The sequence below is a fragment of the Platalea leucorodia genome (genome assembly GCF_965183815.1).
Source record: "Platalea leucorodia genome assembly, chromosome: 4".
NCBI classification, from domain to species: Eukaryota; Metazoa; Chordata; class Aves; order Pelecaniformes; family Threskiornithidae; genus Platalea; species Platalea leucorodia.
The window spans coordinates 26,910,297-26,935,058 of NC_138826.1; the positions used below are offsets into that span (position 1 = coordinate 26,910,297).

The 24,762-nt window shown below is 36.2% G+C and overlaps 1 protein-coding gene across 2 annotated transcripts in view; it reads right to left on the minus strand.

Annotated features, from left to right (window-relative positions):
• The window catches only part of KCNMA1 (potassium calcium-activated channel subfamily M alpha 1), a 516,744-nt gene that overhangs the window by 373,552 nt on the left and 118,430 nt on the right, over positions 1 to 24,762 (minus strand). For both annotated transcript variants that reach the window (XM_082310136.1, XM_082310135.1), the window contains one exon: positions 2,717 to 2,881. In XM_082310136.1, the coding sequence (XP_082166262.1) occupies positions 2,717 to 2,881 (165 nt within the window). The remainder of the gene's footprint in view (positions 1 to 2,716; positions 2,882 to 24,762) is intronic.

Genomic DNA, 24,762 nt, shown 5'->3' on the forward strand with positions numbered 1-24,762 from the left:
CACTTTTAAAACTTTTTTGTGAATACTGGATGTATAATATTGATTTTAATTTAAACTCTCACAGTGTAAAAATTTCCTATAATTTCTTTAGCTGCAGATATCTCGTACAATTTTGATTTTATAGCACTGTAAAGCCACCAGTTCTTTCTTGGGGGGGGGGGGGGGGGGGGGGGACACAGGACACTGGGGGGATGAGAATTCCTCACTTTGATTCAGAAATACAATAGGTGGCAGGAATAGGCTGTGTTAAGTTAGTAGGAATTCATGAGTAAGTCATAATACTTTCAAACAATATACTCCAATAAAAAGATTGACTTGACTTAGTTACATCCTATATCTACAAATAATGTGAATATTCTCGCTAGCACAAACATTCATTGAAGCAGTTAACCTTTGGCAAATATAACCATAAAGTAAAATTGAAATGACTGGTCAATGTTCAAACTGGAAATGGTCCTCCAGAAATTATATCCTATTAATTCAAATCCTGAAACTGATGAGTGCTCTATTAAAATAAATGCATCTTGCTTTCTAAACTGAACAAAATTAACTAACAGACTCCATACATCGCTACTTATTTATCAGATGGTTAGTCATATTGATGAGCCCATATATGTACAATTACCTGCTGTTATACCTTGACAAGAATATAAATCTGACCCAATGATGTTGGCCAGCTGTCTACAAAAAACTCTGGAAATAAACCAGTCCCTTGTAAGATGCAACAGTAAACTACAAGTACAAAAAAATACCTCAAAAGAAATACACAAAGTTATTAAATGGAATTAAATAAGTTCTTCCTGTATCTTAAATAAAAATTCATAGTAAAACATGTTTTATGTTTTGGTCTTGATTGTTGGTTTGTGTTCGTGCCCACATATACCTCAGTAAAAACAACACATGCCAATTTCCGATTGCATAGCTAGTAGCACAGGACTCTGGTCTTGGGTGATTTCTAGCCTTGATACTTAAACTGGAACAAGAAGCACAAGTCTAAGATTTGTCATTTTTAATGCTTTCAAGCTGTTGATAGAACTCAGCATTTAACATAAGCAAGTGGGCAGAAGATATTACAGGAAAAAATAATCAAAATAATATTACTGCAGAACTAAACAAGACAGTAGCAACTGAGCCACCTCAACTTTTCACTGTAAAAGACTTGATTGGGAAGTTCAGTTTCTTTTCTTTTCCTTCCCTTCCCTCTTCCCGCCCAAATAATTACTCTATAGACCAGAAGTGACTCACAGTAAAATATCTCTTAATCAAAGTAAACAATCAAAGACAGAAATTCTGTTTTCAGTTTAACCCAAACTAGTCCAAAGTCTCACTGGGATTCTCAAAAGCTTTAAATAAGATTTAAATCACTTTAGCTGTTAATTTATAAGTACACGCATTCTAACAAGGAAACTGATCAAAATCACACAGGAGACACCTTTTACTGCAGTGAGCTCCACAGAAAACCCTTGGCAATTAAGTATGATTTGACAAAGCTATAAAATAATTATATTCAAATAAAGTGAAAACTATGAAGTTTTTTTCAGTAGAACTTAAGCCACATATTATCGATATCTGATTTGTAGCTCTATTTGATACATAACTGTCCACATGCTTGAAGGATTTCCTAAGTTAATAAAGATCAAGAGACCATAAAATCATTACTAGTCTATTGAAAGTATCAAAAATCCCATTGCATGGCCAATTCAAACTTGTCTTTACTTTACAGTTCTGACCACTATCTACCATTTGTAACACTGTGCTTATTTTCCAAGTTGGCTGCCATTTTTGCTAGCACAATTTTACTTCGAGACAAAATAGGCCTACAGTTTTACCACATAATATGTAATTATGTGCTGGTTTTGGCTGGGATAGAGTTACTTTTCTTCACAGTAGCTAGTATGGGGCTATGTTTTGAATTTGTGCTGAAAACTGATAACATAGGGATGTTTTAGTTACTGCTGAGCAGTGCTCACACACAGTCAAGGCCTCTTCTGCTTCTCACCCCACCCCACCAGCGAGGAGGCTGGGGGGGCACAAGAAGCTGGGAGGGGACACAGCCGGGACAGCTGACCCCAATTGACCAAAGGGATATCCCATACCACATGTTGTCGTGCTCAACATATAAAGCTGGGGGAAGAAGGAAAGGGGGGACATTTGGAGTGATAGCATTTGTCTTCCCAAGTAACCGTTACATGTGATGGAGCCCTGCTTTCATGGAGATGGCTGAACACCTGCCTGCCAATGGGGAGTAGTGCACGAATTCCTTGTTTCGCTTTGCTTGTGTGTGCGCGCGGCTTTTGCTTTACCTATTAAACTATCTTTATCTCAACCCACGAGTTTTCTCACTTGTACCCTTCTGATTCTCTCCCCCATCCCACCAGCAGGGAATGAGCAAACAGCTGTGTGATGCTTAGTTGCCAGCTGGGGTTAAACCACAACAAATTACTAAACTCTGTGTTTGTAGCACAGTTCAAAATCATGGTGCCAGAATACTGAAATAGGCTGGGGGGGTGGACTGGAAGTCAGTTTTTCTTACTTGCTGTCTCTGCTTCTCTCTTGCAGTGGGAATTAGTCTGCTATTTTACTTCCAAAAGAGAAAACTGGGATTGACTCACGCTGATGGAACAAACTAATCAAAAATCCTCCGCTAATGCTGGGACACAGCATTTGTTAAAAATGTTCTTTAAAATAAGAACACAGAAAATCGTAGAAAACTTACAAGTACTCTGCCAGTTAGTGTCTGGGCAGATATCATGACTCCTGCCCAGTCCTTCACGGAGGTCATCCATCCCACTTCTGCTGCCACATTCTCCTCTTTTTCATCTGTTGGTTTGCAGGCCCCATCTGCCTGTGTATCTCCACCACCATTGATCTTCTGGGCCTCCTGCAAAGTAAATATTTGGGTTAGTTAACGTTTAGCAATTTGACAGTGAAAGTCAGCGTACGTTTGTGGCTAAGAAATGCTATGACAGAAGCAAATCAGTCTTCCTAGATTCCTGCTAGATGAAATTAAGTACCTACTTGGCCATATCTCTTCAGAAATAACAGAAATAGAAATGTTCTATGATGTACCAGACTAAAAACTAGATAATAACACTCTCCTTGACATTACATCTTAAAAACATGTATTTGGCATCAAATAAGCTATATGTTCCTTCCCTATAAGCAGCATAATTACCAAGAGCTATGTATGCAATTATAGAGCTACATATAAATGAGTTTGTCAGCCATATACTGAAGGACTTTTTGATATATTACTTCAAAACAATGTGTACTAGGTGTGAACATAATTTATGTACACTTTTAGTTTACTATCACTAGAATTAATTATCTGAGTAAACCTTCACTGAGAAGCATGATGTGACAAGACAATAATTATCAAGTGTGAGGGGAATAAAATACACCACAGAGAATCTGCACGGAGCTGACATGCTATCAGTGAACCAGTGTTTCAATGAAAGTGTTTAATATATCACAGAAATTCTTCTGTCAGTAAGTGGCTCTCATAGAATGGAGAGCTAGATACTAACGAGGAGCCTCAGCTGCACTAAGCTGACTGATGAGTCACATGCACTGGAATTTATATCAGTCTCTCGCGGACACTGCAGCAAGGATGTCATGCTCTGTAACTGCCTGCTATGTGCTACAGTCACGGATACTGCACAAAAACCAAGAGAAATTATAGGAAAAGCCAGCCTGGATTGTACAGCATTAAAAACCCATCATATGCAAAGTACCAGACTATGCCACGAGCATGCCTTTGGTGACAGCATAATACTAATGACTTCCTGAATACTTGACAAGTTATGCTAAAGCGTAGGGAGGCAGCAAAATTCAGTGTTGAGGCAAGTACTGAGCACTTGAACTGCGCCCATGTATCTACATTAGTTCTTCAAGTACTCTGCACAGACGAACAGCTTGAAAGATCTTGTTTATAGATGACTTGCCTATAGGCCACTAAGCAGGAAGTCAATTGCCATTAATCCCCTTTGGGATATCCGTTATACAAGTAAAGATGTTTGACGTGGGTTCAGTGTTTATTACTACAGTAAAAATACTACACTATCACAGTCAAAATGCATAGCTATGAGATAGCCTTGAGGACACAGCTGGACATAAAGGTAAGGGCACTTCCTGAGAGCAGTACTGAACTAATAAAGCAGTTACACTGGATCTGTCAGCAAAGGACAGGAGAACAACGCTAAAAATGTAATATGGAGAGTAACAGTTGTTTTTAGAAAATCTCAGTATTGCAGCTTAATTAGCTACTCAGATTCTTCTCTGTTAGTCTCCCTCCTGAAATGCGGGCTCTATCTTCTTACTAGCAATTACAGCACAGCGCATGATGTGGCTATATTGATAATAACAAATTATTCAGAGTTACAACAGTAATTCAGTTCTTCCCAAGCAAATAACCAGGCAGAAGATAAAAGCTACTTCGTATTTGCAAAACTTGACCTCCAAATTTGGACATAGTGAATCAGATGTTTTGCACTCAGTATTGAAAGATGTATACTGCATTGCACACACACAGAGTACAACCTACAGAAATGAGCTCATTGCTTAGGACAGTGACGTATGGTATGGCACAAGGCATTTCCAGAAAAGTAATGCTTGACTAGGGACAATTTGTGACCCATATCATCACTAAGGCATACAAATCAGTCCCAAAGAAGCGCCTTAACCACCACTAGTGTTTAGATTATAAACCAGGAAAGAGAAACCTAGCTTCAAATTTATTTTTTTTTTTGAGTGGATGGTATGGCTGTATATACCAGACATTGTAATAAAACAAAACATTGAGGTTTAGGCAACCTAGACACATCTCAAAAGCCCTGAGGGCACTCACAGGCCTCGCTGGCCCTGGCCGCTCTCCCCCAGGGTCTCCCCCGCCTCTGCCTGTGGCCCAGAACACCATTTCAGCCCAGCCCAGGGCCACCAGCACCCCACAGCCCTGTCCTACCCAGCCGTGGGCCACACTGAGGGCTGACCTGGACCTCACCAGCCCGGCCGACCTACGGCTGATTCCCCCTCACCGGGCCTGATCCTTACCCTCACCCACAGGATGACGTCCCAGGCTGGCCCTGGCCTGGCCCCAAGGAGGTTCCTGATGCCCAGGGCTGGGGCTGCCCCGGCTTGCCCTGCTCCCTGGCTGGGGTGGTGGGACAAGGCCCTGGCTGCCAGGCCCAGCCCTGCAGTGCCCTTACAGCTTGTTAAAATCTGCAAGTACCATTTATTTCCTTTTTTCCCCACCAGTATGTCTGCCTTTTGTAACTGTTAGAGCTTGTCTTTCAGATTGTATACTCTACATGCTAGATTTCACTGAATGGTCCTCCTCTGCATAGCACAGTGGGCTTTTATACTCTGTACAAGTTTATACTGAATAAGCGTATTAACGTGGTTTTCATAGTAAAGAAGCTGTAATTATCTCGTCCTCTCAGATAAAAAACTGAGATGGTGAATAAGTGCCTAAATCACCAGAGAAGTCCTTGGCAGAGCAAAGATGAAACCACAGACTTTCTTGATTTTTCCATCCAGCACCTCAAATTAAAAATCTCAGGGATGCACACCTTGCTAAAGACATTCATAATTATGAATTTTGGTATAGAAAGTCACAGAACTACAGATCATTAAACAAAAAGAGCTGAATGGAAAAGTCCATTTTATGGTAGTAAACTTGAAAATATTAAGGTTGGAAAATTCTGTTATTTTTTTACATACTCCTTCCTTATCCCCAACCTTTTTGTCAATATACCAACTGAATTTCAAAGACGTGATTATTCATAAGATTATAAAAATAAAATTTCCTAACACTCAATAAAATAGTAGATAATTTACTTCATTGAAGGAGAAAGGTAGCTTTTATATTTTCAAAAGGTTCTAATACCCTACAGTTCTTTTTGCTGTATTGACTTTTGGTTGCCAATAGAATAAAGCAGTAAAATGTGACAGACCTATGCAGTATTTGATTCTCTAAAGATATTAAAGTCTGTAATACGTTTGAACAGCTGTATTTCTGCATTTATACCACTTATTTCACCTCTATTAAAATCGCCCACCCATATTATTTCTTAATGAAAATATAAGTAAACCAATCATCCCCTGCCAATTATCATCTGGAGCAGAGTCTCATGATCAGGTACATACCAAACCTAACTCTTGCCATTATTGTAGCTATAATTAATATGCAGATTAATTGCTGTTATGTAATATTTAGATTCAGTTGGGCTATTTTATATTTTTCATCTACATGGCTAATTGGCAGTTAAGTATTAAGGAAAGTTTATTCCCAAGTCATTATGCAATTGTGCAGAGATCACTAAAGGAGATTTAAAGGCTGCTTTTATTTACACTGCGTACAAATCAGTCCTGTTATTAACTGTATAGTCCTGTTCCATTGCTATTTCTTCACCTCAAAGCATTGAGTAACCAACACCACAACCTGAAAAAGGTGCTTAAAAAAGAAAAACCTGACAGTGATGGTAATTGTTTAATTATTTACAGGCTCAGTAGCTACAAGTAAGGTAATACTATCTTTATCCACTCTGCTTACCTGCTGTTTCACAAAGTGTTCGTTATTTTAATTACTTGATGACAGGAACATTCAGATAGATTAAGTGAGAAGCAGCATATTTTGTGAAATATGTGTTTCCTGAACTTAGTGACAAAATCGAAGAGAATGCATGAGAAGGGCTGTACAGGAATCAGGAATCACTGTTCTAGCAATGGTTTGACACAAACCTAGACCAGAAATTTCAATGCTTTGTCTTATATTTTCAACAATAAATATTGATTTAGATTACACAAGTGCTGGGAAGCTTAAACACAGTTACCTCAAGAAAGCAGATTTCAAAAAGGGAAAAGACACTCAAAAACAGTTTTCATTTTTGAAAATGTAGTCCTGCCTGCTTCACTTTACCGCTCTCTACAATATCTGTACAAACATAGAACTAATGCACAGACACTCCATTCAACCCAGGGCAGTATGAAATGAAATCAGAACATGATTATGAAAAGTTAAAACATCATCTGAAAATAATTTGCCTTTTTAGAAGCCCTAAAAAAATAGGACACTATGAAGACAACCTAGTAAGCACTCTCTGAAGTGTAGTACTGAAAAAAATCTTGGTCTCTTGTTAAGATATATTAGAAAACATAGGAAACAGGCAGGTAATGTGAGGGAAAAGAAGTGGGTTAAAGTCTGGTGAAACAAAGAAAAGGACTTCCGATATTCCTGCTTATCTAACATTGAACTAGTATGAATAGCACACACAAATCATGAAGTATCAGCTGTACTGAGAATACTGGGCATCAAGTCATGCCCACATCATACAAGAGGAAGTGGTATGCTCAATTTAAGCAGATGTTTAAGAACAGTAATACCAATGGAACAAGCCCGGTGCCAGCCTTGGAATTCCATCCTAGAGAACATGAGATGAGAAAAGGCCTGCCAGAGTGGCAGTTGCACCTGGTTTGAAGTATCCAGTAATAATACAGTAATAAAATATAGTTTGGGGAAGTTAGGGAAGGGCTGCTTTAGATAACAATGCCAGCAACTTGCAATTTTGTCTCTATTAACTGCCCCTCAATTAACAGCATTGCATTCTTAGAGCCTGCATTTTAAGTAATGTTTTATATCAGATCAACAACACTTTCATACTAGCCACTCTTATACATTGGAAATCTATGTTGTTCCTTTCTTCTTCATTCATCTGTTTCCCCAAAGCCACCAACAGGTGCTATATGAAGAGGAATAATATTGCATATAAGACTATTTCTCCTTTCTGTTAGGCAGACCTCTAAAACACTGAGTTTAAAATTATTAGACTTCTATCAGTAATTTAATTACATGCCCTTCTATCAGTAATATCAATTAGATACATTCTCTCACCATTTTGACAACTCTGAACAAGGGTCTTAAATTTATATAAAACCATAATATTATGCTGCACTCTCAGCAGCTGGGCAATGTACAGTGTATGTCAAGACATCAGGTACCTACTGAATACATTGCCACAGCAGATGTTCTCCATCAGATATAGTTACCATCTGTAGTCTTCATCTTAATAGTTACTAAGTTCCAGTGCTAAAAACAAGCAAAACAAAAAAACCTGAAGTAGTTCACCTATTCTATTGCAGTTTAGCAAACACAGAATTTCACTGGAATATTAATAAACAAAGCAGATGGGAATGTGAGGAAATAAATAGCTATATGGAGACTTACAAACCTCTTTGAAAAGAGTCAATCTTGTAGGAAAGTGAAAGCAAAGGCTAAACTAACTGTGAGCTAAGAAGTACTTACTTATAAACTGGCCTATCCACAGCATTTCTTTGAATATTATATTCTTCGTCAATATTAGGTTACATTGACGTCAGTTATCGTACTGTAGCTATGGCTCGGCTAGTTTCAAAGGATTAATTATTGATACCCCGAAAAACATTATTCCTTTCACTGAATAAAAGGAAACAGAATGATCTGTGGAAAACATGGCTGATGAGATAGCCAAGCATTTTTCTCTCATACAATATTCACAAGCTATGTAATTTGGTGTTTGCAAGTTTGGCAGGTTAAGAAAAATTAAGTCCAAAATAGATTCCAAAACTTTTCTTATTAGTTTAAGACTGAGACGGTAAACTCCTGTGAGAGAACTATTCTTTTGGTTTTCTGCCCTCCTGCATAAATTCTGAGAAGCTCCTTACCAGTCCTTAATTACAACCAGAACCTTACTTGCTGTGCTGACCGGGGGGGCGGGGGGGAATCCTTCATGTGAAGAGTCTAGGTTCCAAGATAAAATACATTTTCTCTTTTTCCAGTGACCAGCTTGTCTAGTGCATTTGTGCACACCTTCAGTAATCCTGACAGATTTTTTTTTTCTGTGCCCTTCATGTTTCCGGTGTGGGTTACTTGTATAAGGTCCCCTTTTAATGTCATTGTTTTGACTGATAACAATTGCTGCAGTAGAGGAATTAATTCTAAAACCTTGCCCTGAGAGGCAAGGGAAACTAGATTAGTAAAATACAGTGTTCCAGCCACGATCCCACAAAACAGCATAACGGTCTATCAAATGAAGGGTTCCTGGGTATGGTTCTCACTTAAGAATACAAAACAGCAGACACCTACGTTATCTGAAATCTGAAGAAAATACAAAAAGAATCAGTTCAAAGTTTAAAAATTTCTACACATTAATGGAGGTGTTATAATGTAATACCTCCATTGATGTAAAACAGTATTTCTGAATAACTGGAAAGCTAACTGTGTGATTTCCATACCAGCCTAAGTATTGGGAGACATGCTGAAGTCCCTGTTCTGCCACCAAATTCTTAAAGTCCTCAGCCACATTATCTAGTCTCTTCATGTCTTCACCCCACAGCTATAGAACAAGAGTGATGGTACTTTCTGTTGCATAGGGATCTTATCAAGAAAAATATATTTAGGATTTTAAGTGTTTTGGTATTACACAAATGGCAGACGATGCAAGCATAGTGTAGGGAATCATAAAGTAAGACAGACAAAGGACATACTGGTAAAGATTGTTAGACTAATTATACAAGACAATTAAACACATAAGACAGAAGCGTAAAAGGGAAGCAATGAAGAACTCCAGGCATTATAGTGAAATGAAAAAGCATAGTCTTAATAATGATACCAGACAAGTAAAAACAGATGATAAAACCAGTGCCCACCAAAGTTATAGAAGGGTAAATAGGGGAGGAATGTAGAAGGATTCCACAATATGACCACCCAACAACATTTTTTTTTTAAATCACACTTAATGAAAGATATTGACAGGAGACCATGATTCTTGCAAATAAAAATCTGTGATAAAAACAAAGTCATTACAAACTTACATGCACTGAAATGGACAAACAGGATGTTTTTAAAAAACTTATGATTCTTGGTTCAAGTTTGCAACTGTTTACAGCAATAGTTACGTAAGCTTTGACTGTAAGTTCCGAAGTTTGTGTGAATAATTTAATTTATATTTATTCATAAAATAAATCCTTAAGTTTTCCTTTGTTACTTCTGATTGTGTATCAAACCACATTTATAAAAATAAATAACTAGTGAACTTGTCATAAAACTACATAACAAGTTAACTTACTGTCTGCAACAGACAAATAAATAAAAAACAGGACAAGTCACTGATGCACAGGTTAGGAGTATTCACTGAAAATGTTTCACAAATTGTCAAACTAACACCTAGCCCATATCCATAAATTTATTTTTCTTCTCTCTAGTCACCAGAGTATTTCTTATTCATTTCCTTTACAAAGACCAAATTATTTTCACCTTAAAATATTCCTTAAAGATCCTTTTCAACTATAAAGTAGCAGACACTAGGGCAAAACAAGCATTTCCTTTTATTAATGGGGACACTACATTTAAATCAAAGGAGACATGTCATTATTCTTTGCTCCCTACATACCATAGAAATAGATACATTAGGCAGATTAGACAATTACTATGTAAGACAGAATATTAGTCTTAAAACTGCCTTTTCTGTGGTTCAAACATTATACTGAGACCATTCTTTCAAAATGTATTTTAAAAAGAACTATAGTAGTCATGCCAGATCACTAACCTTAAATATGATGGAAACTAAACTTGTAAAAATATATGAAGCAATATCAGATGGGACTGAGTTAACAAAACTATAGAAAGAGAAAGGATCCTTAATGGAAAACAACGAAGGAGGTTAGAAAGGTGCATGCATTTTCTGTTATCCTCCCATTTGTTTCCTCCCACCTAATAGAAGGCAAATCAAAGAAAATGTACAATTGAAAATAAAATTAGTACAGACATTATCATGAAACGAACACTGCCAAATTACCTACATCCTATTGATTGATTAATCCAGGAAAAATTTCTCTCTGTCACAGATGATAAAACATTTTAAATATCAATAGTTCAACAAAAAACTTGCTACAAGGAATAAAAAACACATTTCACTTACTGTCCTCATACTTAACTCATTTTTGTGACACTATATGATTCACTGCAATCCAAAAGTCTCAAAGTGCTTCATGAATGTAAGAAAAAGGTCTTAAAAATTAGAAGAAACTAATAAACAGTGGGGAAATTACCTAATTTGTTTATCTTGATTACAGGAAGTACTTTAGCTGATTGCTTGTAATTTTTTTATTGTTGTTAACGTTAAGTAATACCCAACTCCAATCCAAGTTTTTCAACCATCACCTCAGCACTTTTTTTTACTACTGTGAAAGGATGAAAAATACATTGAAAAATCATGCATTTGATTTTGCCCAATTTTAAGAGAAGAATTACTAGTAAATCTTTTAAGATCTACAAGATCTAAATTATGAGAGTAGCTTTTACAAAATAATTATGTGGTAGAAGCTGAAATAAGAAAACTTCTGCAAAATCTCTTCTCTGCCAGAAATATTCAACATTACAATAGGTCATTTAAAAGTTCCAAAAGTAGAAGGTTTATTTCACTAAAATATATATACAAATACAATGTACAGAATAAGTATCAAACTGCTTTGTCTGTGAAATTAAACTTTGCAATATCTTTTCAGTTGCATACTTTTCTACACCTTGTTCAATTACAGAAGAGGTGGCTTTTATCTATTAGCAAATACCACACTTTCTTTCATTCTATTAACTTCGTAATATTTTCTTGCTTGTAGTATCAGCAGTATCCGAGAGAAAGCGATGCAGGCTGGACTGTAGAAGGAAATTCTTCCCCTCTTCTGTGTATTACAGAATAGTAATGCAGCTAGCACCAGTGACTAAACTAGTGCTCAAAACCGCTTCTCTGATGCCCAAAAGTCACAAAGGACTCCATGGATTAGGGAAAGGCATTACACAGCTTAAAGGAGAGAGTCTCTAAGCACAAGGTACCTTAACTACCCCAAAACTGGAATCTTAGTCCTTGTGTAAAGCGATTAACTGCTCACTTCCTTGAACTGCAAAACTCCCTAGAAATCTTGGTGACACGAATTTTAGGTCTTCATTTGATTAAAATCAAATATTTTCACATGGGAGGAATGGACTTAAACACTTGTGGTTTCCGTTTTACGTGAAATAGCAAATTATTACTATTGTGGGGGAGTATAGGCAACCTTCCTCAGTGCTGAGCCTGTCAGACAGAATTTATTTGCATTTACATTTTTACAGAGAGATTTATGATTTTTCAAAAGGTTTGAGAGGTAACAGGATAAAAGATGAAGGAGGAAGGCAGCGGGACAAAAATAACTGAGACTCACAAATATAACTTATTTGATAATATCATAAGACACATGGATCAATGATGATTTGAAGAATGCCAGAGAATCATTCTGTTATCTGCCAAATCGGGCAAACCAGTCATCTCTAAGGCCTTTTTTGATTCAAGGGTAGTATATAATATTTATGCTTATTGTATTAAAATTATACAGGAAATCACAATGAATTAAAGGCAGCTCTCTGTAGGATATAAAGCCATATCTAAGCCTTTACTGACGGAGGAAATTAAGTTCCAGTGTGCAGCACAAATATTTGAAGAGCAGCAAGTCAGCCAATAAGTAATTAAAAATATTTAATAGCACACAACACTTCTCAGCTCAGAGATTACAGAGTGTAATGCAGCTTTCAGACTGGAAGAACTTTAGGGGCGGGGTGGGTAACAATTTTAATTATTATTTTGAAATAATTATATTAAACTAAAATTTCCCCCTATAGGACCAGCTATCTCACATCGTAAGAAATGTTCAAGTGCCATTATTTAATCAAGAAGCTATGACCTCATTCATTACCCACTGCTATGGAAACAATTTTGTGTAATCTGAATCTCAACTCTTGCATAAATGATTAAGTAGACAAAAGTTTTTAAAACCTAAAAGAAGAAAAATTCCTTGTAGATAAATTTCTTTTAGGTAACATACATTACTTTGGTTCACTTCACAGACACTAAATATTAGCCTCATATTATCCAAAGTCAGTACTTGTAGAGTACAAACACAGCAGCTGGTACATTTATGATGCAAACATACACAGTTCCTGCGAATTCATAGATACTGACTAAAATCTAAGGCAGAGAAGAGAGAAAAGCTAAATTTTTGTTTGACTTGCATACTATAGCTCCATTAATTTTTATTTATGCCATATAGAATGAGAACAAGCTCAGTGAATTCTCTTTGAATTTAACCTCATCCTCTTAAATAACAGGAATAACTTCGACTGGCACAGAGACCATCTCCTCCTCCTTCTGGGTGTACCAGTGATGCACTGCTAGGAATCAATGCATGACTGTGATGTTGAACATAGCCTTTGTAAGCAATCAGAAGTCAGACTACTGGAAAATAAAGATACATGGTGTCCATTCTTGGCTCTCATAACATGAAGAATTGTATTTAAGCCTTCTTGCTCATGGCAGGATTGAATCTGCCTGTACCAAAACTTGTAGATGAAGCTCCTACTTTGACAGGTCATTTTCTAAATGAGAACAGCAACTCTTTGAAATTCTGCAGAGGTCTGAATTGTTAGAAGCAGCCCTGTCAGAGTTGCATTAGTAGCAGAGCGCAGGTGAGGTGCTTAAAGGCAGACATTATTCTATCTCATGAGTCTGCAGGTTTTGGCTTCAAGATTTATCAAACCAGCAAATACTGCATATATCACAAAAACATGTTACCTCTGAATACTCACTCTGTCTATAAATTATGCATGATACAGCAAGCAGTTATTGTCCACTGATCAGGAAAGATAATGAACAGAGGTGAGAGAATAGGTCAATTTAAGTTTTCAGCTCTTTTCCCAAGATTAAATAATAGTAAGAAAGAAATTAAAGGATAACAATTGTTAAATCATCACAGAGTATTGAGTTTTAATTTGCTCAGCCTTCAGGGGAGCAGAAGAAGTTGACAATGATCAGTAATAATGTTTACTACGGAAATTTCAATCTTGAAAAAAGGTGGAAATCAACCATGCCCTTTGTTTGTATCTTGGAACTTTGTGATAATCTGGTAACTTTATTGCAGGGCCTAGAGCTCCATTTTTTTCTTTTAAATTTTATATAAATTATTCTGGTAAAGAGTTTGCAGTAGCATAAAGATTAAACAACTCAAAGCAGGCTGTCACACTTTACACTATTCACAAGCTGGATTTTACAGAACCTACTCATCAGCTTGAAGCTTTGGAGTCTTTCTCCAGTTACAGTGCTGCATAATTACCTCATACAGCTTCCCAAGATGCAGGTGCCCCCCAAAATTTATCTGTGAATGAGATTCATTGACAATGCCATCCAAGTATCACACGAAGTTAAAAATTTCACCTTTACTACTTCTTAAAAGAAAAAAGGGCTTAATTAAAGCCATAGTAAAGAAAAAACAAGTAATGATTCGTACATCAGTAATTCACATCTTCCAAATATCTGACTCTAGTTTATTCAGTAACAAGACATTGAAGTAATACATATAACTAGAAGATGCATTTGAGAAATGCTCTTTGAGAAATAAATATATCTCTGTATTTCAGATCAGGTCATGGAAATCGGAAGAAAAGGCATGGCATGAACTGTAAGATCAGCTTTATTTTCTAGTTTAAAAGTATGACTTTTATCCTCACAAACTAGTTTAGCAAGGGAAATGGGATCCACAGGTTACAAAGGCAGTAGTCATATGTAACGTGATTCCCATTTTGTCTGCAGATACACAGCTCTAAAGAATATTCAAGGATATTTTTCTTCCTGGTCACTCTAAATCCTCACTGTGACCATGGGATGCACTGTGCATAATTCAACTACTTGATTTTATTAACACCTATAAAAACATACTAAAAGTGATGTGTGATACTTAAGTAGTTTTACTTTCGATTACTGATAATGCCTATATTGGCAACCATTACTGCCTCGTTTTACTAGCTAAAAGCATTTAGTGGTCCTCATCCTAGGTTGCAAGAGATTTCCACCGAATAAAATTAACTCTGTGAAGAAGGAAGCTTATTCCTTAAGACTAAGTCATATATCAGATTTTTGTGCTGTGCTGTTTTAATAAAACTTGACTTCAAATGTATTTCAAAAGGCAGTCTCTAGAAACAGAGTCTCTGTGTTATTGATCAGATCAATAGAAAGAGCTGTAAAAAATTCAAATGAAAAAATATGTTACCTTAATTCAGTTTTCATTTTTTTCAGGATTCAAAAATGATAAAATAATTCTATCTCCTCTAAAAACACACCACTATTGCCATATGAATTTAAGTTGGAATTACTCAGTTCCACAAAAATCTTTTCCTGTACTGATTTCTGCTCATACAGATAACCATAGGAGTAACAGAAAGCTATAAACTAAGCAAACTTTCCAAACTCTACTTCCATTTTTATAAAGCAAAGAGTGTCTTACACGAAGTTCCAAGCAGAGGCTAGTGTAAAAAACAAACAAACAAAACAAAACAAAAAACAAACAAACAAAAACCCACAAAAAACCCACACACACAACGAACACCCAGCAAATCAGTAATTGAGCTATTTTCCTTTCTATCAGCTTTTTTCCTAAAGCTATTAGCTTTGTCCATCACATGCACCAATAAAACCTACAAATCTTTAGTGCTTCTACAGGTCAGAAAGTGATCTTTGTGAGCTGCTATTTAAAAAACACACCACCTCATTAATTCTCCTGCTCTATGATCTTCAGCAACATCTTTGCAGGTACGGTGCTAATGCAGTTTCCGTTTTGTCTCTCAACAAATTTATGAAAACAGATACAAATTCAAACAGAAAGGGAAAGAGAATGACTGGGCCCTCACACTCCTGCCTCTCAGAACTCTACTCTCACCAGAAAGGTCCTGGGCATGTGTCCCATTATGATCAGCTATTGCAGCTGTTAGCATATGAAAGCAAACCCCGTAAAAGTCTAAGATGTCTTTTTTAAACATAATACCAGTTAGAAGAGGAAAAAAAGGAGCCTGAACTTTGCTACTAGCCGAATCTCTGGATAACACCATCTCTGCAGGGATTATAACCTAGAAAAAGAGATTGTAAATGTTGTGAAGCACCACATGAAACTAAGCTGATAATGACAGCACTTTGTCCAGAAGTACAGAATTACAAAGACAAAGCTAGTAGGTCCTCTGACTGGGTTTGGGTTGATGGCAAGTTGAACATGAATCAACAGTGTGCTGTGGCAGCCAAAAGGGCCAACCATGACCTGGGGTCTCGAGGGCAAGACTTCTGAGGAGTGGCTGAGGTCACTTGGTTTGTTCAGCTGGGACAGGAGAAGGCTGAGGGGTGACTTCATCGCAGTCTACAGCTTTCTCAAGGGGGGCAGCGGAGGGGGAGGCGCCGGTCTCCTCTCTCTGGTGACCAGCGACAGGACACGAGGAAATGGAATGAAGCTGCATCAGGGGAAGTTCAGACTGGACATTAGGAAAAGGTTCTTCCCTGAGAGGGTGGTCGGTCACTGGAACAGGCTCCCCAGGAAAGTGGTCACAGCACCAAGCCTGTCAGAGTTCAAGGAGTGTCTGGAGGATGCTCTTAGTCATATGATTTAGTTTTAGGTAGTCCTGCGAGGGGCAGGGAGTTGGACACAATGATCCTTATGGGCCCCTTCTGACTTGAGATATTCTATGATTCTACGACTAACCTCCTAACTTTCAGTCTAAACCTGCCTTTTTCTAAACCTAACCTTTCTTAAACCTTTCTAATCCTGCTCTCCTTATACACCCATGAGCTCTGACCCTGTTTATCCTAACACAGTAGTGACTGGGAAAGAAGCCTCTGAGCTTCCAATTAGTTCAGAAGAAGGTGTCCAGTGACAAAGAAAAATATGCTAAGAGACAAGATTTATGATCCAAGTCATTTATTCAGGAGATAGGGAGATACCAGTCCTTCTTCATTTTGTACTTTCTATTTGCTTGATTCGGGGGTGGGTTTTTTTGAGGTTTTCCTTTTTTTTTCTCCCCCCTCCACCCCCCATTCAATATATAACAGTTTGTCATTTGGTGTCTGCAAGTTTGTCTCAGAGCCTCCACTTTCTTCCTGAGCATCTTCTATTATTGCCATTGATTGTGGTGGCACCGAGTACTGAAAAGATGATCATCAGCAGCACACATCCTTCTGGATGAAACTCCGCCAGCCCCCTGGGGTGACAGGAGATACTTTTTGTTATTCCTCGTGTCTTGTAGGAGCCAATACTAACCCAAGGAAGGAGTCAAAAACTGAAAGCAAGACTGAAAGCAGGAATATTATTATAGTCCAATGGGAACTGAGGTCACCATTTAACTAAATAAGGCATTCATAGGAGGATACACGCCAAACTACCAAAATTGTTACACAGCCTTTCAGCTTGCCTTTTTTTTTTTTTACTAGAACAAAATAAAAATATAATTGTAATAAAAAAATACCATTAGGCAGGGTCTAAACCCAGTAGTGTGTTTGGCAAGGCTACTGCAACTGGGACACTAGAATACTAAAAACTACCAGATACAGTAATCAGACTCCGGAAAAAGGATGAAAGTTGCATTGTTTTGACTGTTTAATTGTAAAAGCAAGCATATGGGAATTGCTGCAACAAATATGCAGACACAGTTTGCTGATGTACAGCTTATAGGAATTGGTGAGAAAACTGAATTTCTGAAAATTTTATAAATTCAAATTTAATTTTTATCACACTGGAATTTGCTTGGAATCTGCTTCATTATTACTTCTGAAAAAAATTGTTTGGCTTAATAAGTTTAGACAAAAAATTTAAGAATTTCATAGTAAACTTGGACCTCATATTGACAGGCAAGATACCCTCTCAGCAAGGCCAGAATTCAAATTCTGTCATAAAAGGAAACTGAATTGTACAGGGATTCTCACAGGTTAGTAGTCACATGTTTTTAGTTTATGTGGTGAAATTATCTTTTTCTCAAGATACATTTAATATCAGCACTAAACTTTTTTTTTTTTAATATATTTTGAAATAATAACAATTCCAGGAAGAAATTAAACTTATAAATGAAGTCTTTTATGTACACTCAATATAGTGACTATTTTAAATTACGTAGAAAACAAATTATACATCATTTTCTTAGTGGTTCTAAGGGACAAACTGAAGAAAGTCTCATTCACTATGACATTTTTTTCAAGCCACGAAAACTTCTATGCCAATAAGTTTCTAACAGATAATGAAATAATTTTATTCTAAAACCAAACTGAAGCTTGTCTACTTAAAAAAAAAAAAAAAAAGAAAAAGAAAAAAGCCACATACACCTTTCATTTTCATATGGTGCTTTCCAAATATTCTATTCAGTTCAGCTTAACCTTCATTTTCAAAGGTACTTAAAAAAACCTTTAAGACAGGCTCAAATATGGCTAGAAGAATAGGGGGAAATAGAATTAATCAATCCCCACAAATTTATGTCAGAAGTAGGGCAAGCTTCCCATCACAGGTGAGATTCTTAACTACATTACATGACTCACTCCACCTTGTAGGAAAAGTGTGAATACAAATCTTGTTGCTGGCTACCAAATTAGTGCAAAGGCCATACTAACAATTAACTCATATGGAGAGAAGGGCCAAGTTTTTGCAAAGAGTTTACAGACCTTTTAACAATTAATTCTAGGTTATTAGAATACAGCTTTGAGTCTGCTTCCTGACATCTTAGACACCCAGCATCCCAGTGATGGTGGCATCACTGGCTTGCTGTGCTCCAGACCCTGGAGCTCAGAAAAATGCTTTCATTACTCAGAGACCTAGCAATAGTGATATTTAGTAAAATGATCATCAGTCATTTTTAAAAATGTATGATTTTCTGCTGTGCTCTGCACTCCCTGTAATCAGTGAGTTCTGCTGGAATCCAAGTGGGGGAAATTTTTTATCAGCATAGGCATATCAATTATGAGAATGTCAGCCCTGTTGGAAGCCAGACTCAAACTGTTGTTAGGTAGGTTGTTTATGAGATGGCTGGAGCAAAACAGTAGAAAAGTATAAAAATAAATGGAATAGCTAACAGAAAAAATAAGGTTAGAATTATATGACTTGCATGCAAGTCCCAGGTCACTATTAGAAAACTGTTACCTCCCTCATTCCACAAGTGGGAGTTCGGGGTGTGTCTTTGTTTTTACAATTAACTCACTCTCTCACATACACACACACACACTCTCTCTCCACGTATTTTTGAAAATCCTGATACATGAAGTATGTTTGATAACACTCTCATCCACTGAAATGCAATCGTCCTTGCTGCTAACCATAGATGTAGTGCACAAAACTGACAAAAGAGAATCTAGTTGATGCTGTTGCTAGTTGTACAGATCATGATAGACTATTACATCAACAAAAGTAAAACACACATACAAAAATTGCCTTGTGACTTCTATTAAGTCTGAAGTTAGTAAAACACCAGTTCTGTATTTGGTAACTGATGACTAAACATGAAGTGACTGATTTTGAGAAGGTATTCCTACTGAATCAACAAGTCTTGCTAAGAGTGCTTATACCAAAGAACTGCCCTGCCAAAATATCATGACACTCTCTAGGATGAAAGGACTTACTTACACACTAAATACTAGAAACTGAGTTCCTTGAGAGACCATAAAGCTGTTTGAGGGTCTCTCCAATTATTGGCATACATTAATATTCATATTGTGACAAAACTATCTCAGAAAACAGATTTGTTCATGTTATCAGTATTTTTGTCTAAATATATTCAGACATACAAACAATGTTACCTCTGATAACTCTGATTCTTTCACAAACTCCTCTGAATCTACAAAATCTGCAGAGGTCTCTGAAGAACTGAATATAGCTTCCTGAAAAAATGAATGCTTTCACTTTTATGAAAGTATGCACACTTATCTCTAGAGCATAGTGTCAATACTTCCTCCTCTTCCTATGTCTCTTTGCAATCAAAACTGTAGCTTGTTAAAATATAGGCTTTCTTTACAATGTGATGATATAGCATTACCATCAGATGAGTTCCAGGTGGTCTAATCAAAGCTAAAATCCTGATTATTAGAATATACAGGGTAGCAACCTAGTTATTAGCCCAACAAAAACAGGAGGGTTTTGGTTAGTTGGCTTGGTTTTGTTTTTTTTAAACTAAAGAAATTCCAAGTCAGTGACCTAGACGATAAAGATATATTGATTCATAAGAACTAAGGATCTGGGCCAACAAGTATAAAGACACATTCCCTCCAGGACAGGACAAAGCATATGGCTCTATAATGACTCCATATGACTTCCATATGGCTTTATAAATTATCCTTTCCTTACCGATGTTGTATTTGATCCAACATCTACTATCTTTCTTTTTACAATCCATATTTTATTATATTCAAAAACAACTCATAACTAATATTTAACAGTACTACGTAGGCATAACTTGAAAAGGATTTTCCTATAGGCTACATATAAAATTAGTAAAATTGCAGTCAGTCTTCAATAGCAGGAAGAGATATTGTACAATTTCATATGATTTATCCCAAGAGTTTCACTACATTTATAGACATAACTAAGGGTAAAACATACACCCGAGCTCTACCACAGGAAAATCAGTAGTGCTCTGATTTACGTGCTTCTTTGCACAGAAACTATTATACACATAGTTGCATTTTTACTTCTTCCACCGTGCTGTGAAGAGCAACTCAGAACTATTTACTCTGCTGACTGCTTAGCCCTTTTCACTGGATGAAAGGAACTGTCATCAAACCATACAGAAAGCTTGCATTGTTTAGTTTGTTCAGTTTTAATATTTCACAAAGGAATTGGCATATTCTTTCTCTGATGTTTTCAGAGCCAAAATAATTCAAATTAAGTACCCACTGGTTTATGACCACCGATCAGTCATTAAGCTCACTTAGTGCTATGGATTCAGTCTGGGAACACAAATGTATCTACTAATTATAAAAGTAATCCCTGTAGTTCTGACAACTAGTGCTATGCAATGTCCATTAGCCTATGTTACTTCTGCAGGATGAATGTAAATGAAGTGTCTTTAGTTTTGTATACATGTATTTAAGAGTTCTGTGACTAAATCCAAATCCAGAGAGATTTCAGTTCTAACAGACAGAAAAGAGAAAGATTTCTGAAGACAGAGTCAACTATTTATTACACATAGCACCTATTTAAAATGTTTAGATAATTTTATTACATACTGTACGGGAGACTTTCACAAGTCTCATGACCAGTTTTCATCAAACATAACTTGGCAGCTTTGTTGTTTCTCAATTCAAGGGCTGACAGATTGCTATCAGTGCAAACAAGAATAAGTAACTTGAGTTAACACTTTGAGGGAAGACTTGCTGGGCTTTCCTAGGGGGTTGGGGATTTTACTTTAAACAAATAAAGGCCTTTACATAGATCACAAATGAACCTATAGCAGTCCAACATTAGTTATCACCTGTAACTAATGAAATAAAACTTAAGAAAAATTAAAAATATTTAAATATATGTAGTGTAGAAAGATATTTCTACTTTCATAAAATGCAAACAACTTGGACAGTGTAGCCTCTATGACACACTACTTTGTATTAATATCCTTATTGCCTAATCTGAATATTCTAAAATTTACAAACAGGATAAGCTATTGACTACAGTATTTGTTTGCTCTTTCAAAATGACAAAGAAATACTTGTGCACGAGGTTTTAATTCAAAGACAGTGTTTTGAACTGGACTTCCTTTAGGTCAAGTCCATTTGTTTTAAAGCTAGAAAATACAAAATTCAAATTCATAATTTAAGCCTGACTTTCAGTCAAATTGATTCTTTTGCTAATAGTCAAAACAGTCTTAGCAACCAATTGAAAACTTTATGAAGGGGTAAGGGCTAAAAATTGTTGCGCTCATAATTTCTCAGTGGAAGTACCAAGTTAGTTGCATGACTTCACTTTTGCCTATGTATACACCTTTACTCTTCTTCACCCATCATGCATCAAGTGAGCCTCTGGAGAGAAATAATGAAATAAATGGAAAGAAAATTATCTATTTTTCTGCCCTTGAATTTTGCTGCCTACATCAATCTTCGAACACGTTAACAGGGAAGACCAAGAAAGATAACTTATTCAGTGTGCTAGTGCTTGTTCTGGGAATAAACCAAGAGCTTTATTCCACAAGGATGTTAATTCAACATTACTTGTAAGTACTAAAGGGAACCTAAATGTAATAGGCAATCTTTATAAACAATAACTTACTTGGCACTCTCAGAATTCCTTGGGACATGGATTAATAATGAAAATTACTTTCTGTACACTATGTTCAAGTGTACCAAGAAATAGTTTTGAAAAGTCAGTATCATTCTTCTACACAGCAAGCTTAGATTGCAAGGAATCTGTTTAACAGCTTCAGTAAATATTAAGATCTCCCCTGCAGTGAGGTTTTGGGGTTTGGGTCAGTTCAAATACAGGTTAATGCATGCGGAAGGAACCATTCGTTTAAGTAGTTAGCACTACCCGTTTAAAGTGTTATTGAAATTTGAAACATTTATCTCAGTGTTTTGTAACAGAACTCTAAGATGACATATAACAAGACAAACTTCAGCTACTTGTAATTCTTAAAAAAAAAAACCCTATGGTTCTGCAGGTGCAAGGAAGTTAAGCATGTTACCACAGTCAAATTCAAATGAAGAAATTTTTATTTTGCCTATTAAAATCCACTCAGCAGTAAAGTTAATTTTCTATTCCCCAAAGTTATTTTGTCTTAGAAATATAAATATAGTGGCGTCTTCTGTTGTAGACTTCAAGTCACTGTGGCTATTCTTTAAGTAAAGCATTGTCTTTCTCTAGTAGATTTTACAGGTTATTGCAAGTCTGAATATACTTAACAGAAATGTCTACTGCTCTGGGAAGAGCGGAAGTCTGCATTGCAACAATAGTATAAATTGGAGGTTATTTTCTGATTCAAAATACTACAAGTGTTTTTGCACATTTTAACAAGTACCATTCCCCTTATGTCATCTCTAACACAATCATTTTGAATGAGAGTGCTAGAGAGGACATCAATATTTTTCTCTTTTATCAGTATGCTGCATTTGCTGCTGGTGCAAGTTAAAAGCATTACAACACGTATGCCAATAATATTTGATTACTATCTCTGGATTTCCCAGTGCTACTTTGTTTTTTTGTTTGGGGGTTTTTTTTGTTGGTGGTTTTGTTTGTTTGGTAGGGTTTTTTTTTAAGTCAGCAAAGTACAGTTAAAGGATGAGAAGGTTTATTTTATAGCATGCTTTCTGGATACAAATAAACTGACAAAATATCGGTATCATTTGGGGTTAAAGGAAAGATGAGTTAAAAGGATGGATACCTCTCTTCTTTCTCTAGCTGAAGTAAAAGTAAACTTCTGTAAAATCTGTTCTCCTCACAGCCCCAGTCCCCATGACTCCTCTATTATCTTGACTATTGTGCTGTAACTTCTCCTCCACTTTCCAGTAATCTAAAACTACAAGCTATGGTTCATTTATTATATCAACTGTATTGCTAATTCACACTCCAGAACTTATAGACATGTTTACCATGCAATATTAATGTCAAGTGATAAATTATGTAAGCATAATTTTACACTAAGACCTTTTATGATTATTCCATACAAAGATTTAAATCTGGTTTTACCACAAATACATATATATATTAATTTTAAAATTAAAGGAGAATAAAAAAACATATTCCAAAACCTCCCATAAGCTTCTAATTAGTAATGATCTATTATTAACAAGATTTACTTGTTTCACCAAAAAGTTTCTATTTACTATAGCATGGCTGCAAGTAGGATAACTAGTTTTATCATCGCATTTTTTTTGACCCCTAAGAAAATTACAATAGGTTTGCCTATTTATATTTGTTTCTAGCCTGAAAATACAGCTGGATTGTGTTTAAACAAGTGATGAACAAATTATTTCAGAAAAGAAATGATGGTGCAGTCAAAACAGGTATCAATATAAGACTTATGTTTCATTCAATTACTCACAAGCAGAGCAAACAAATCAGCTAGAACTAGCCAAAAAATGAAATCCAAAGAAAAAGTTACTTGGAGCCAGCAGCAAAATTTACTTATAATAATGAATTAAAAATATCAAATCAAGTATCTCTGGGCTTGGACAACTGAAAAACCTCTCCTGATGTTGGTATGCAGGTATGTAAACAATTAATTATCACATTCTCAGACACTTTCATGTCTGAGTTAAAGGGAGTGAATAAAGTTAACTAGCTAGTAGAAGCTCATCAGATTGTAATCAGAAGTATTATTCATTATTCAGTTGCTGAGTATTCTCTTAAGATTGATAACATACACCACACCAGAACACACATACCAATTCATAAGCACAAAAACACCAAAAAATACATAGCCAATTAAAATGTACCAAAATACTCAAATATGTCTCAGGAACAATTTTTTTCAAATTGGTCATGCTTTATTTCTTTCTTAATTGAAGGACAAATTTTTTAAAAAATTCCAGTGATAGCTAATTGTGACCTAAAACATCCACAGACTCTGTTATGTGACTTTGGTTTGGTTGGTTGAGTGGGGTTTGGGTTTGTTTTGTTCAAAATGCAAAGGGAGAACTTTAAAAAATTATATCAAACCACTGAAGTCTTTAGCATGATAGATGCAATGGGGAAATTTTTTCTCTCGTAACAAGTAACAATTTTACTACATACTATCGTCTAATTCTGATTTTTAAAAAAGGTCAGATGCTAAAGCCTATTTAAGAATAAGGGAAGCCTTTTTACAGTTTTCAGCAGTCTGTCAGTTAGCACTCTACTGTGTATAATTCCCTTCCCTAGCCTGGAACAGGTAACCATAAGAACTGGACACTTCACTGTGATAGATCTGGTCTTTTGTTTGATTTTTGGAAT